General features: G+C 40.9%; 1 protein-coding gene across 1 annotated transcript; it reads left to right on the plus strand.

The window, feature by feature from the left end:
- The first annotated feature begins 71 nt into the window (after window positions 1-71).
- Window positions 72-15,073, plus strand: nomo (nodal modulator). The gene is made up of 31 exons (XM_063476795.1): window positions 72-271; window positions 781-870; window positions 952-997; window positions 1,111-1,211; window positions 1,478-1,584; window positions 1,707-1,779; window positions 2,478-2,630; window positions 2,809-2,946; window positions 4,106-4,195; window positions 4,322-4,427; window positions 4,539-4,689; window positions 4,782-4,959; window positions 5,406-5,547; window positions 5,676-5,807; window positions 6,344-6,480; window positions 6,580-6,667; window positions 6,843-6,906; window positions 7,006-7,101; window positions 7,242-7,463; window positions 7,706-7,788; window positions 7,891-8,050; window positions 9,163-9,289; window positions 9,898-10,011; window positions 10,152-10,279; window positions 10,423-10,564; window positions 10,760-10,843; window positions 11,596-11,706; window positions 11,838-11,939; window positions 12,664-12,783; window positions 12,866-12,958; window positions 13,190-15,073. Exons 1-31 carry the CDS (start codon window positions 116-118, stop codon window positions 13,319-13,321), a joined length of 3,666 nt encoding a protein of 1,221 aa, XP_063332865.1. The 5' UTR covers window positions 72-115; the 3' UTR covers window positions 13,322-15,073.
- The last annotated feature ends 1,138 nt before the right edge of the window (window positions 15,074-16,211 follow it).

Below are 16,211 nucleotides of genomic sequence, written 5' to 3' on the forward strand. Positions count from 1 at the left end.
GCACCTCCTACCCGCCAGAGGTCGCTGCAGACGCCGCCTGTGACAGTTCATTGACAGCCCCTCAGCTGGTACGGAACCGGAGGCAGCGTGCGGTTGCTCGGCTCAACCAGTCAAAATGCTCAGAATTACGATCAGGGCAGAAATGGGATCCCTTTGGATTTTGTTCGGTGTCATCTACTCTCAGTTCTTGGCCGTATCCTCTGATGACATAGTTGTGGCATGCGGTGGATTCGTGAAATCCGACGTTGAAATCAATTACTCTCTGATCGAGGTGAGAGTGCAAATGTCCCGGCTAGCGTGCTAGCAGCTAACCAGCAGCTAGCTGGTTTGTGGTAGAAAGCTAAAGGTTGGGCGGAGTTTTTCGTTTCAGTGACAGTTTGAATGAAATTAATACAAGAGCAGTGTATTTGTGTTTAATCTGTTTCTGATTGCTCGCAAACATTTGTGAGTTTGGTCTTGTTTGACATTGATTTAGCTACTTATTAGATAGCTGACGGTAACTGAGCATTAATATCCATATATCACATAAGGCATTCACTGCTAATCCTAAAACCTGCAGGCGTTGATGAGTAAGTGCTCCCGTCCTAATCCCTGCTTTTTCACGGGCTACATGGGATTAGCAATTTGGTTAATTAAGATATTGAAATGAACTAAATCCGACAGACTAGGGTTGTTTCTTTGTTGCTAGTTGACATATGTCGCTCAGTTTAGTTGTTGTAGTATGATCACTATAATAACTTTCATTATGATTAATGATCACTGTGTGTTCTTCATTCTCAGATTAAACTATATACCAAACAAGGATCACTGAAATATCAAACGGATTGTGCTCCAATCAATGGTTACTTCATGATCCCTCTCTATGACAAGGTATGCCAGCAACTGATTTAATTAGCTCTAACTAATTCTTTCACTGATGGTGAATTTAATCAAGCTGTCACTTTAACGCAGGGAGATTTCGTTTTGAAGATCGAGCCTCCGCTTGGGTGGAGCTTTGGTAAGACTCTCACAGAAACATCCCCATAATTCACAAATTATCATATAAAAGCCATTGTGCATTGTCCCATATTCTCTGGTCTCTTTTCCTTTTGGACTTTGAACTGTCATCAGAGCCTACCAGTGTCGACCTGCATGTGGATGGAGTCAGTGACATTTGCACGAAAGAAGAAGACATCAATTTTGTTTTTACGGGATTCTCAGTGTCAGGAACGGTGAGAATGGTCTTCTTGAAAAGAAATTTAAATTGTTATAGTATGTAGACAGAAAGTTTAACAGTTAAGACCGTCTACTTTGCAAAATGTGTGATTTTAAAAAAAAGTGCTTTGACACATTTGATGGGGTTTATCTAAATGCAAGAAAACTTTGGAGCCCTTTAAAGCTTCTTTAACCAATGCAACAAAGGTTATTAATAAAATAAATAGTAGTATCAAGTGGTGATTAGTGTCTAGTTTCCTCAAATATATTGTGTTTTGCTCAGGTTCTGAGTAAGGGCCATCTCATGGGCCCGGCTGGCGTGGAAGTCAAACTCAGCCGAGCCGGAACAGGGGAGAAGCTCCAGAGTGTCACCACACAGCCTGGAGGAAAGTAAGTTACTCACACCTTTGTGTTCATCTGTGTTTATGTTTGTTTCTGCATTATACAGATGTTTGAAATGAACTTGCCTCTTTCTTTCTTTTTTTTTTTTGTGTTTTTTTTTGCTTACACAGGTATACCTTCTTTAAAGTACTACCAGGAAAGTATGACATCACAGCTTCTCATCCTTCCTGGACTCTCGAACAGGTTTGTTCACGTTGTTATAAGGCAATCGATATTGCGACTGCACATTGCATTAAAAACGTGTTGCCCATGTTCTATTCTGAGTGCCTCATGTCAATTTTTTACATCTTACATCCACCAAACGCCATTTAAAATTGATGATCAACTAATCATGCATATCTTTGGACTGTTGAAGAAAGCTGGACTTTGCAAGACAAACTTGAGAACAAAGTATATGTAAAATAAATGACACAAAGTGTAACTTGGTTCATATCTGATGTTAAAATTAGATGAAAAAAAGGGTCAGAATATAAGTAGAGTGTGGTAAACTTTTAGTGAAAGATTTAAAATCTCTGTGTACAAAAATACACTGTCAGATTTGTAATTAATGATGCGAATAAGAACTCAGTTTAAAGCTCTCCCACATTATTTCCCCCCCATACCCACCTACCATCATGCTCAGTACCACGCCGTCCCAGTTTCCAATTAAAGTACTGTCATTAATACTGTAGAGAATGCATGATCTCAGAGGTCTGTTTGATTCTGTATTGCTTGAGGGTAGAAAACTTCATTATTCACCTACTTGCTTAGCTGATACAGTTCCTTGTCAGGTGAGCAAGGTTATAACTAATGAGCTCCAGCAGTAATCACAGTGAACCTGACAGGGCCATTATTCCATCTCTTAATGCAACTTATGGGTGACCTCTGCCATCTTCATATAGAGTACTACCTCAGTGCACGTCTCCAATGCCAATGCCCCGGCCGCTGACCATCTGGTGGTTGGAGGCTACGATGTCTCGGGGGAGGTCCGCAGTGATGGAGAGCCCATGAAAGAGGTCACCTTCCTGCTTTACTCAGCCACAGTCAAGAGAGAGGTAAACCTACATAATTTCAATTTTTGCACACTTTTCATATCCGTCCTACATTATATGTAAATGATCACACTTTAACACTTTACTTTAACTTAACACATTTTCCACGTCTTGTAATTTCTGGAATATGCTGAATTTTGCATTGCTCCATTGGTTCAATTTCAATGTTTGTCATTTCCAGGACATAAGTGGCTGCAATACTTCCCCAGTGGAGGGTGCAGATTCTGGGGACAGCACGCTGGTCTACCTGTGCAGCGCTCTGTCCAGAGATGATGGTGTCTTTGTCTTTCCTTCGTTAGCCAGCGGCGAGTACACTGTGGTGAGTTATTGTTGCAAAAGCCAACAGAAGACTGCTGTCCTGTTTTTTTTTGTTGTTGTTTTTTAATTTAAGCTATTGTGTCAGAAATACAACAGAAGACCAAATGATGTATATGTACACAGTGCAGCTACTGTGATTTAATAAGGAAGTCTTTTCCTTCGTGCCATAAGATTAGCTACATCATTTTCTGCTTTGTGAATTCCTATGTTGAAGCCTCTATTTGGCTGCTTCCATGTTTCCTATTTCTGGATGAGAGGGTGGAGTGTTTAATTATCAGCTAGCGCCAGCAAGTTACATCCATTAACTCTAACAGGGCATTAGACAGTCATAGATACACGCTAATTAGCGCTGCATAACATACAAATAGAGTACTACAATTTGATCCGAAAACTGGACCACAAACACAGCCTTATTAATCTCTGAAAAGCACCAAGAGCACAAAAATGATTGAGTTCATGTTCAGTGACTTGGCTTGGCTGAGGTAAAGCTTAGCAGACAGCTGCCAGAATAGCCACCTGCATAGGTGTCCACCTATCAGTCAAAGCTGCTTCACTCCTAATTGAATACATTGGAGCCTGAATAGAAAGTAAACAGGAGAGTTGGAGCGAGACACGGTAAAGTCAGTTGTTATCTTGCTGAGGAGTTAGAGGTGATGACACTCACAGCTCCTTATCCACCCACTCACAGCAGGTACTCGTTATTCCATTACTCCTCTCAGTATTTAAAAAACAGCACAAAGTCTTGCTTTTTAAAAACTTGATGACACACACACAAAAATAGTACTTCAACACTACTATTTGAACTATTTAAACAGCTCTAACACCATTTAAGGAGGTGTGGGTGATTTACTTAAATTAACCAAACAAAGACTTTCATAGGATTGTATTACAATATATTGTAATGACAACTACAACATGTTTTATGTTTCCTGTTTTCTAATCCACCCCACATTTAGCTAGGGAATCTGAATCCAGTGCAGGAATTACATGTGTATGAACTTTTTTTCTACCGATATAACTACAAGAGACAAGGTGGCATGAATAATGGGTTTTATGAATGCATAACTTTTATATGCGAACAGTGAAATTCTATCTCCTCTATCTTAGAGATGTAATCGTTTTTCCATCTAACTGTGCTTCTGTGAAATCCTTCACTTCAGATACCTTTCTACAGAGGAGAAAGGATCACTTTTGATGTTGCTCCTTCTAGGATGAATTTCAAGGTGGAACACAACAGCTTGAAACTCGAGGTAAAGAGAACTGTTATATCTTAATTTTTAAAAAATAGTTATTTTTAATGCATATCAGCAGGTTTCAAAAGGAAACAAGTTTTGTGCAAAATATTCAAGTTTGACATTCTGTCTCTTTATGTGTAGCCTATCTTCCGTGTGATGGGCTTCTCTGTGACTGGCCGGGTTCTCAACAGTCCTGATGGGGAAGGTGTGCCCGATGCTACAGTCTACCTAAACAACCAGATCAAGGGTAATCACAAAAGAAGACTCATGTTGTCAGTAGAATATCTAACTAGAGTTTTTGAAGTGGTTCTCTGTCACACTTTAAACTGTAGCTTGCTTTACCACTCTGTCCTCATAGTTGTCAGCAAAGAAGATGGCTCTTTCCGGTTGGAGAACATGACAGCTGGTACCTACACCATCCGTGTCAACAAAGAGCTCATGTTCTTCGAGCCAGTCACAGTGAAGATCGCTCCTAATACGCCTCAACTTCCTGATATCGTCACAGCAGGGTACGTTATAAGAATTAGAAGCTTATTACATAAATTTAGCTGCAGTGTAGTTCTTCATATTGTCATGACTTCCTTATTTTGGTCCAACACAGGTTCAGTGTTTGTGGCCAGATCTCCATCAGCCGCCTGCCTGAAGGCATGAAGCAGCAAGGTCGCTACAAGGTCACTCTGACGCACAAGAGCACAGACAAGGCTTTCGTTCGGACTGTTGAATCTGACCATCAGGGGGCCTTCTGCTTTCAGGCCAAACCCGGAGACTACAGTGTCCATGTAAGACTCGAGCAGCATTTTATTTTATATGACATATCCATATCTTAATTTTTATAACCTCTTATTTAATCAGTTTGAAAGCTAATTCAAATAGTATTAAATATATACAAGAAACTGACATATGTCACGCATATTCAATTTTCAGTTTTAATTGGTGAGCCTCCTAAAAGATGAACAGATGTCATGTTGTCTAAAGCGCAGATGGTGCTTTTTACCCATATTCTATGATATTTGCACATTTACGGCGTAACAGTTGCAACAGATCATCATCTGAAAAACTCATTTGTCATTGGAAAGCAAAAAACCCAAATCTTTAACTTTTTTTTTCTAGAAATTCAGATTCCTCTGTGTTATAAAAAACAAAGCAGTTAAGCTTAATGTTCATGTAGCTGTGTGATTTTAAAAAATATGGTTTTAAGCAAAAGGAATTTTGTTTGTGTGTTCAGGTATCTCTACCTGAAGCAGAGGTGAAAGCAGGCCTGGCTCTGCAGCCTCAGGCCCTGGACATCTCCCTTGTGGATCAACCACTCACAGACCTAGTTTTCACCCAGTTCATGGCTTCTGTTTCTGGAAAGGTGTACTGTCTAGGTAAAGTCTTAGTAATTTACACTTTACAGTCTTTTTGAGAAGACAAAGTTTACCAAAGATGCAGCTTTAATCCATAAAGAAATATGTTTTCACACGAGCCAACCTTGTGTTCTCTGGTTGTCTTTTAGCTTCCTGTGATGACCTCTCTGTAACCCTGCAGCCAGCGAGTAGGCAGGGGGAGAGGAGGGCAGTGGCTCTGTCTGGGAGCAGCGACATCCTCAGCTTCTCTTTTGACAACGTTTTGCCCGGGAAATACAAAGGTTTTAAATATACTTCTAGGTTTTTTTTATTTAAATGTAAACTCTGCATGCAGTCAGGTTTTCACTGGAACAACTCAGTCAAGCATTCTGTACAATATAAACCCCTCAATCTATGCACACTTCTATTTGGAAGTTGTAGTAGTTATTCTCAAATAGGGAAATGAGCAGGTAATCATCAGCCTTTCAATCACTGGTTTATAGCAGCAGCTTTCAGCAGGCATGCCATTACTCAACTAGTGTTTCCCCACCTTCTGGTAATGTGGATCCATCTGTTCATTCCACACAAACTCTTTCACTGCCTGCAAGTGATCTGCACACACTGCATGTTTATTCAGTTTATAGTATTGCTGGGACAGTTTTTATATATGTGTGCAATCATTCTTTTTAATTATTTTTATTCAAAGATCCTGAATGGAACTTGTGATATTTTTCCACCTATAATAGTGTGACATATTTAAATTACATATTTCTTTTTTTCCCTGTCATTTAAAATGTATTTCTCACGGTTTATTCTCTCTAATCTTTACCACTTGTAGTAAGTATTTCTCACGAGGAGTGGTGCTGGAAACATAAGTCAGTGGAGGTGGAGGTTCTGGAATCGGACGTCTTGGGGGTGGAGTTCAGACAGATTGGCTACATCCTGCGCTGCTCCCTTTCCCATGCCATCACTTTGGTTAGTAATCAGTAGCTCACTCCACTTGCACTACATGCTGCCTGTCAGTTCAGATGCTTACACTTCCATATGTATTATTGAATGTGTGTTGCTGCACAGGAATTCTTCCAAGATGGCAGCAAACCTGAAAACGTTGGCGTGTACAACCTCTCTAAGGGAGTGAACCGCTTCTGCCTCTCCAAGCCTGGTGAGTTTCTTTCTTCTGACCTCTCATTAGCTCAACATAGGATAAATTAGCATAATCTAAAAAATATCAGACTGTACCAACTGTTCTACCATGCACAGTCGAAGAGTCTATGTCAGACTTATCTAAATATACCACTGGAACGTAATAATTAATCAGCTAAAAATGGCTTGTCCAGGTGTTTACAAAGTCACCCCTCGCTCCTGCCACCAATTTGAGCAGGACTTCTACACCTACGATACGTAAGTAATGCAACGCCGTGTCTTTTTATTTCTGGGTTAATGCAATGCAACCATGCAGCCAAAGCATTCTAATGACTGCTGTTGACCTGTGTGTAACAGTTCAGCCCCCAGCATCCTGACCCTGACTGCAGTGCGGCATCACATGACAGGACTCATCACCACTGACAAGATTCTAGACGTCACAGTCACGATCAAGTAATTATGACTCTGCATGAGTAGTCTCATTTTCTGAGATGCTGTGTGCTAACACGCAAACGCTGCCGTGCATTTGCGTGTTTGGTAATGACCAGCTTTAGCGTTTTTATTTATTTTTAAATCCTCATCCCCCTGGTCAGGTCGTCCATCGAGAGCGAGCCAGCGCTCGTGCTGGGTCCGCTGCGGAGCCTGGAGGAACAGAGGCAGGAGCAGCAACTGCAGGAGATCGAGCTGCGCCGTCAGGAGCGAGAACGTCGTGCAGCTGAAGAGGAAGGAGGTGCCAGAGATGATAGTCCTCCTATCCAAGAAAAGGCTGATGAACTGACAGGCCCTTTCCACTATGAGTTCTCCTACTGGGCCAGGTCAGTTTTTGCTCTTTAAAATACCATGTAGGGCTGACAGCGAAACTTCTGTTCACTTTAGTGTTAACTTGGAAATTCCAGCTTTATATTTCTGTAGAAAATTAACAGGACTTGAGAGAAATTAAGAGTGGAACTCTGACATCTGCGAATAACAACCATCACAAATCAGGGGCTCATTTGAGTCTAGAACTGTTGTTCATTGCTGTTAGTGATTTTTTTTTTCTTTCTGTGTAAATATGCAGGGCTGGTGAGAAGATCACAGTGACTCCCTCCTCGAAGGAGCTGTTGTTCTACCCTCCTGAAGTAGAGGCAACTATCACCGGAGGTAAATACACACAAGAAGAAAGTCTATTGGAAACCTTAAAACGGACTCTGATACAATCCACGCAGGTTATTCTAAAATAAACCGTATCTTTGCTGTTGACAGAGACGTGTCCAGGTCGGCTGGTGGACATCACTGGTCGTGCAGGTCTTTTCTTAGAAGGCAAGGTGTCACCAGAGCTACAAGGTGTGGAAATATCTATCACTGAGAGAGGCGCTGCTACACCACTCATTACTGTGGCCACTAATGAGATGGGAGCATACAGGTATGAGAACACGGTGATAAAAATAGGGTGTGTGAAAATGAGAGGGAGGATATTCAAGAATTTTTCATTCGGGTAATGCTGCCTTCGGGTTCTGCTATAAATGTTATTGCCTTAGCAAGTCATTATACTAACAGGGTAGTTCATAAATGCATTTAAAAAAAAAGAAAGTAAAGGAAGTTTTTGGCCTGGAGTGAGGTGTGAATTCTTGTTAAAGCTCTCGCAGAAATATAATTTTCTATTTAGGACCAAAAAGTTAAAGTTAAAAAAGATAAAAAGTTGAGATTCATGGCTGTGGGCGCAGCCATCATCATTTTGTTACTGACTGAAATAACCCAACAACTGCTGGATTCATTACCACGGAGCCACAGATGTTCATGGTGCCCAGAGGATGAATTTCAATGACTTTTGTGTTCACCTGTTTATTCCTCTTTTCTTTATTTGAAAAAAAAAAAAAACCTGGAAACTTACGAAGCATCAACCAGGCTAGCATTTTTACAGCAGATATTTTTGACTTGTCATAAGAGCGAAAGCACAGGTGGCACTAGAGACATTGGCGCTGAATCAGTATGCAGAAAAGCAGGGCTTGCAATACATTATCAAGCCTGTGATCTGCGATCTTGATGGTGTTGTAAGCATCTTAGTCTGTAGAATTAGGGTCACAGGGACAGCCTCACGGGGCTGCAAGTAGACTTTGTGTCCTTAGAGCAAAGAAACATGCCTTTTTTCTTTCACATGAGTAAAGCTTGTATTGTATGTAGTGCTGTCAGCGTTAATCTCGTTAAAATGACGTTAACGCCATAACTGCATCAACTCGGCAAATCTCTGTTAGCGAGTTAACGCGGATCGCCCCGTGCGTGGGGCTGCACGGCGTTAACGAGCTAACCGCACTGACGCGTTGACGCCGTGCAGCTGGCGGTTATGGCGTCATTTTAATGAGATTAACGCTGACAGCACTAATTGTATGCATGTATTTTTTTTCCCATTGTTTTAGCGTTGACGTTATAATAGGCTTTATAGATTGGCTTGTGTTCAAATCACGTTGCATTTAGTAATAAACAAGTATCTTGAAGAAATTCTGACCTTCACTTAACTTTTCCCCCGGTTTTCTTCAGTGTGGGTCCGCTCCACAGTGACCGGCAGTACGACATCAGTGCAAGTAAAGAAGGTTTCGTGCTGAGTCCCGTGGAGGGCACCCAGGGAGATTTTAAGGCATTTGCTTTGGCTGGTGTCACCTTCAAGGTATATGCAGCCATCCTCATGTGCATGTATTACCTCCCAGTAATCATCAGACATTTAAGTACTTTTTATATTTGTCCAATTGTTTGTTCACAATCACTAACCTTCACTGATTATGGTGGTTGGACATGAAATAAAGAAGTGACATAATGAAAAGTACTCGTTACCGTATGTTTTGGAAAAATGTAAGAAAGAGAGAAGAGCGCTCATGCATAGTCAGGTCATTTTTGTGTTTTGCCACGTGCTCTCAGTATACTGCCTTTGTGCTGCCCTTTGTTAAAAGGATCTGCAATTACCTACTGTGACCATGAGATCTTGACACAAATGATCAGTATTAGTTTCCTTTTCACACTGTGTGATAAATTGCTTTGAAATCTTCTGCTCAGCATTGACAGAGCTTTGTGCCCATGTTTATTTTTCACTTGTACATCTTCTCTGAAATTAAGCTCACCTGTCAGCGTGATTACACCCACAATTTGGCACTCACTCGAGCCACGGGCTTTCATTATATTTTATCCGTGTGATCTTTTATTGTGAAAAGATTAAAGGGGTTTAATCGATTAGGTCCCTGTCTAGCAGTAAAATTAACAAGTATTCTGTCTGTGCTGTAGATCAAATCGGAGGACGGTCAGCCTCTCGCCGGCGTGCTTCTTTCTCTGAGTGGGGGTCAGTTTCGCTCCAACCTTTTGACTCAAGACACTGGCATCCTCACTTTCAATAACTTGGTAAGAAACCCCTTTTAGTAGTATGTCAGACTGCCAAGCATTGTTGGTGGTTGAAGGTAATTCTAGGGATGCTTTGACCTGTGTCTTGGTTCACCTAATGTCCATCCTGTATTTTCTGCTTCCCACCTTTTTTTCCTCAGAGTCCTGGTCAGTACTACTTCAAGCCCATGATGAAGGAGTTCCGCTTTGAGCCGGCATCTCAAATGATTACGGTGGAGGAGGGTGAAAACCTCAGTATTGATATAACTGGCATCAAAACTGCATACAGGTAAATGAGTGTACATTGTCCACTCTTAGCTTGCAAGCATAGGAATATCTTTGAGTGTGCAAATTACTGAGCCTATAATCATCTGCTGGTGGGTGCTGCAGCTTGCTCATGTGCTCATTGCAGTCTTGTACTCTTGTCCTCAGCTGCTACGGAATGGTGCAGTCTCTCAACGGGGATGCAGAATGGGACGTGGCTGTGGAGGCAGTGGGTCAGGGAGACTGTAGCCTCTACAGCGAGGACACGGTCACTGATGAGGAGGGCCGATTCAGACTCAGGGGTCTGCTGGTGAGGACGGGATGAGCTGTTAAAATGAGACCAGACTTGAGAATTGAAACAGATCATGGCCTCTAGGTGTAGTCTTGGATTACTAGGGAAACTGGTGATTTTGCAAAGTGTGATTTGTAAGCAGTATATGATTTGCTCAGTTGTAATGGAGTGTATGTGATCATACCTCTAACTCATGTAATGTTTTTCTTGCAGCCGGGTTGCAAATATCTCATTCAACTGCGAGCTGAAGGCAACGACCACATAGAGAGGGCCTTGCCACAACACAGAGCTATAGAGGTAGGCAGCAGCTTGCTTCAAGTTTGTCCTGTGCAGATGTTCAGCATCTTTGGCTTTTAATGGGGTTGAGAAATTACAATTATACCAAGTTTCTTAGACCTTTAAATATGAGAGGGGTCACTTGAGTGTCATGAAGGCACACATGCTTAAGCATAACTGGTCAGTTTTACATGTTTGGCTACATATTTAGACTTTTTGTCAGTAGCTAATGATGCAGTTATCTATGTTTAGGAAGTATTTTATTTATGACTTAAAAGCTGTGGATCAGAGTTGACTTGGATTACTCTTGAAGACAAAGCTGCTACTAAATGAAGCTCACTGAGTGCTTACTTTAAGTTCAAGAATTCTGCACACATTTTTAAGTCTTACTCGCACTGCTTTAACACTTATGAAAACTATTAAGGAGGCTATGGAAAACTTTTGTAATTGAATTGTTAAAATAACTGTGGGAACCCTGTGATTATGACTTATCGGCACCCTCATCACATGGGTCCTTTCAATATTCAGAACAAAAGCAGCGATAATCCCATTGCCAAAGTTTAAACCTCTCACTTCATAATTTTAGCTTGTCTGAAAAGTGCAGCGCTCCTAATCTCCCTCGCAAGGCTGGAAATGCCTTAATTCCCTTTAATTCTCTGTTATTATCACACCGTGTGACTTGAACAAAAAACTTTATCCGTGGTTCACATTGGGCATTTTCTTCACAAGTTCCATTGTTACATCTATATAATGAGCTCTATATTCCCTTTCAGGTTGGCAGTAGTGACATTGAAGGGGTCAACATTATCGCCTTCAGGCAGATCAATCAGTTTGACCTCAGTGGAAACATCATCACGTCTCCTGAACACCTTCCAACACTATCAGTAGGGCGTTTTAAACCCGGCATTTTTGTCTTTCTTTTGAAACTTTTAAGTCTCTACAAGTCTTTTACATTAGCTGTAGATAAGTTAGACCTGTAATCATTTTGCTTTACCTTTACCCTTTTCCCCCCCAGGTGAAATTGTATAAGAGTGATAATCTGGACAATCCAATCAACAGCGTCTCTCTGGGACAGTCCCTTTTCTTTCACTTCCCTCCTTTGGACAGAGATGGCGAGGTAATTCAGTCTTAAAGAGCTCCTGTTATCTTTTACTGGTTTGAGTAATGAGGTCAGTGTACGTTTAGTAATCCCAGTAAGCCAAAAGGTTCGGGTTTCAGACCACAAAGACAATTCTTTCCTACTATTAGACATGTATAATGTCTACTTTGTGAGAGGAGATCCCTAACATGGTTATGTCAGGGACAGCGCTCTTGATATGAGCAAATTTACCACCCACATGCTGTTCAAACCTTCTGTTTAGCAGTAGTAGCCAATCAGAAGAAACCTGGCTTAAAGGGAGAGCGGTTTTAAAGAGAGAGGAGGTAAAATACCTTTCTGAAGGTGGTGCAGGCCCTCAGTTCAATGAGGCCGAGTATAAGATAAAAGTAGGATTATTTTTCAACTGTGAAACATGCAAAGCAACTTGATGGTTTTTGGTTTTTAAGCCAGTATTACTAAAATATAGTGCTGTCAGTGTTAACGCAACGTTAACGTGCTTAAGCTGCATTAACGCCGAGTAACCCCTCACACAGACTAATCTGCGTTTACTCGTTAACGGGGATTTGCCAATTTTGACATGTTAACGTGGGTCAGTTTGCGTTAATGCTGACAGCACTACTAAAACATCATTTACTTAGTCCTTAATTGCGTATTTTACGTAATTCATAGTTGGCTCTACGCAAAACATGACCCAGAATACACTGCTGTTTATCCATAGTCACCTTTCTCTTCTCTTTTCTAGAGCTACGTACTGATGCTGTACTCCACACTGTCCCGTTCCCAATATGATTTCACACTGCCTCAAGTCTCCTTCACTTCCACTGGCTACTACAAACATGTCACTCTTACCTTCCACCCTACTGTAAGATACAGATGTATTTGTTTTGTCTTATTTGTTACAGAAAAGTATGTTTTTATATAAATGTGTGTGCACTTTCCCACAGCGTAAAGTGCCTGACCAGGATGTTGCTCAGGGGTCTTACATAGCTTTGCCGCTCACTCTACTTCTCCTCTTAGCGGCCTACAATTATGAGAAGGTACAGAACAAGTTGCATCTAATCAAGACAGACTATTCAACCAAGCTTTTGTTTGATTTTTAAATTTCTAAATCTGAGGAATAAATGTCACTAGAAGTGAGCCTTGTCCGGGCCAAGCCTATAATGTATTAATGCCCTGTAATTCTAATAGTTATTGCATGGTTGGTTTTTATAGTTAAGGTTTTTGATCCAGAAAGCTCCATTTAATGCCTTTTCCTGACCTGTTTGCAGGTGATTCCCCTTTTGTTACAGTTGGGGAGCCGCATCCAGGGAGTGAGGAGCATGGCTCAAGCCAGCAGCGAAAGTGCTGCTATGGATGAAGCCAAACGTCAGGCCAAGAGACAGAAAGCCAGGCGAACATGAAGTGCACATTAAGCCGCATCTTCGTACACTAAATTGCCCACTAGCATCCACGACCCCAGCATCGGAAAGCAATGGGTTACCAGGGTTACACATCTTCATTGTTACCAACCAAGTGCTGTGTGTGCTAGTGAACTTTTTAGCTTGCTAAGGTGTGTTTGAAACGGGGCCCAGGTGAACCCAACATGAACCACTCAACACCCTTTATCACCACCACCTCCACCTCATCAGCCACTTTGATTCACTGGACCGATAGCTGACATTTTACAGACTGTTTTTTGTCCACAGTTAATCTTAGTCGAAGAAAATTGTTGATATTTGTAATAGAATATGAGCCATTTTTTGTATTTGTAATTTATCCAGGTCAACAACAGTGTTTTGTGGGTTTTTGTTTGCTTTTTTTAATGAGTACAATGCTTATTTTAATAGTCCTAATAATATTTAGGACTGTGAGACATTGTATGCCTATCAGCACTGGGGCCAAGTCATTAAAACGTGGCTTTAATTTGACAAAGCGTTAGCTTAAAGCAGCAGTTCTCAAACTTTTTTTCCTGGCATGCCTCCATTTAGAAGCTACACACACACACACACACACACACACACACACACACACACACACACACACACACACACACACTCTTTCTCAGCATCAGCAAAGTTGATTATTTTACATACATAAATTATAGTCATAAAGTTTAATTTAACTTTGTATTTTTTCTCTGGGTCATCCGCAACCCTCCTGCAGTGGATTTATGCCCCACCAGGGGGGCCCGCCCCATAGTTTGAGAACCGCTGGCTTAAGGATATTTAAAGTTTCCAAACTATGTGCTGGTCTTTTCACAAGCTTAAAATGTTTTGAACTTGATGTGTCCCCATGGACTTGATCTAAGACTGAACTGAGCCTTATAATCCCATCAGAAACAAGGGACTCTGTAACTTCCAGTTACGAGTGAAAGACAACCAAAGATGTTAACGAGCTAATATGGTTGTTAGTCAAATTACATCAGACAGTGTCAATCACCAATGAAATACTGTAATGCATTCACTCCTGATGGCATTTTATTAGGCGTTAAGTGTGATGTTAGACTTTTTGACTCCTCTGTTTGCTCAGGTACAGGATGCGGGAAATTTCGGTTTGAATACTGTGTTTTTGTTTTCTTTGAAGGATGGGCTGCGGTGGCGGGGTAGGGAGTGATAGGGCTAACTAAGAGTTGATTAATTTATTAACATATGTTTAATCAGATGTGAACGATAACCTAGTTTGAATGCTCTGACATGTTTTTTCAGAAGTGTGGTTGATTTCATTTTTTTCTCATTTATCTTCCATAAGATTAAATATGTGTGACAAGCTAAATTAATTTTCAGAAGACCCATGTACTGAATTGAAAATGAATATCTGCAAAGGGTTGTTCATGACCTTTAGATAAACTTAGAAAGATGAGGCAGGATTGTGATTTCATAAGCTCATTGTTTTACTGCAGAGCAGTTTAATGCACTGTGAAATCTATGTACCCCAGCTCTTTTTTTCTGTATTGAATTCATCTGAACTCAGCGGTGGCTGCCTTTTACAGAAAGATGAAAAGGCCACTGACTATTTACTGAGTTGAAAGATATTCCAATTAGTCCACATTCAGAAGTTGATTACTTTGGTTGGGGTGGGAGATGGAAGATGAGGGAGGTGGGGTGTAATTGTCATTTGTTCAGAATCTGTTAATTTTTCAGATAATCAATAAAGTTTGACCAGAATAAGATTACCTTTTTTTATGCCTTTACCTGTAGGGGGCAGTGTAATGCCAGCTATAGGATAATATAACAGGCAAGAACTGTAACTCCTCACCCTTTAAGTGTTACAGTACAAAACTCCTATTATATCAGTTCTGGATCACAAGAAGTCGACTCAGAAAATCAATAAGTCTGAGTCTGACTTATCTCATTACTCCCCTTCACCCGAGCAGTACATGTTATAAAGTGCCTTAGGGTACATTAGAGAACAGCCTGCACAAGTTGATGTTTTGGGAAGCGAGGTTAAACGGCTTAAATAACAGCAGAGCTGCCTAAAAGGAATATGCTTCAACTGAAATCCTATTGTTTTAGTGTGAAAAGGAAGCTTACACATGAATAACAAATGTGCTCTGCGCTGTCTTGAGAACTTCACCCCACCCTGTCTTTGTACACAGCATCAGACAAAGCCGGAGCACTGGACAGTTTTTAAGCATTAACTGATGGAAAAACAAAATTGATCACAGTTTGTATTTTTTGACTAGCCTTTGCCAACTAATAATAAACAAACCACACTATTGATCAGGTTTATGACCTCACATCTGGCATTTTGACCTGCAGTAGAGGAAACATCAGGTGGAACAGATTACATTAACCATGCCTCTTCAACCTCTAAGGTGTAGCACTTGCAAGGCTTGGGTTAATTGCCTGTTGGTGTGCTGGCATGGCTTACAGGAACACTAAAATTAATTGAATGCACTATTTTTATGAGTCATTCATGTAGCTTTCTACATCACCCATTTGTTTAGTATTCTGGCATGTGTTGTGTTTTTCTCAGAAAATTCTCAGACACAATTTACCATATTTAAAGAAAACTCTGGACTAAGTTATCAGCTAACACCAACAAGATTGGTTAGCAAGCTGCTAACCATGAAAATTAGTGCAATTAGCAGATGAATAAAATACAAAAATGGAGCATAAACGCCTTGGACCGCACAGCGAGATATATTACGGTGCTGCGCAAAATTCTTCAGCCAACACAAAGCCAAAAAACTCCCAAAACCTTGAAAGTCAGTATTTGGTATGAAAACGTTCTCAGTAAAGACCCCGCACTGCCTCAGTTATGCTGAGTTCTGAGCTTTGGGGAGGCCAATCCATGACTGATAGTGTTCTC

The sequence above is a fragment of the Pelmatolapia mariae genome, linkage group LG6 (assembly GCF_036321145.2).
Source record: "Pelmatolapia mariae isolate MD_Pm_ZW linkage group LG6, Pm_UMD_F_2, whole genome shotgun sequence".
Classification (NCBI taxonomy): Eukaryota; Metazoa; Chordata; class Actinopteri; order Cichliformes; family Cichlidae; genus Pelmatolapia; species Pelmatolapia mariae.

Coding starts and splice junctions, on each gene's coding strand:
- nomo (XM_063476795.1), top strand. CDS start 116: ATGCTCAGAATTACGATCAGGGCAGAAATGGGATCCCTTTGGATTTTG. Junction 6,481..6,579: donor TTTCCCATGCCATCACTTTG/GTTAGTAATCAG, acceptor GTTGCTGCACAG/GAATTCTTCCAAGATGGCAG. Junction 6,668..6,842: donor CTTCTGCCTCTCCAAGCCTG/GTGAGTTTCTTT, acceptor TGGCTTGTCCAG/GTGTTTACAAAGTCACCCCT.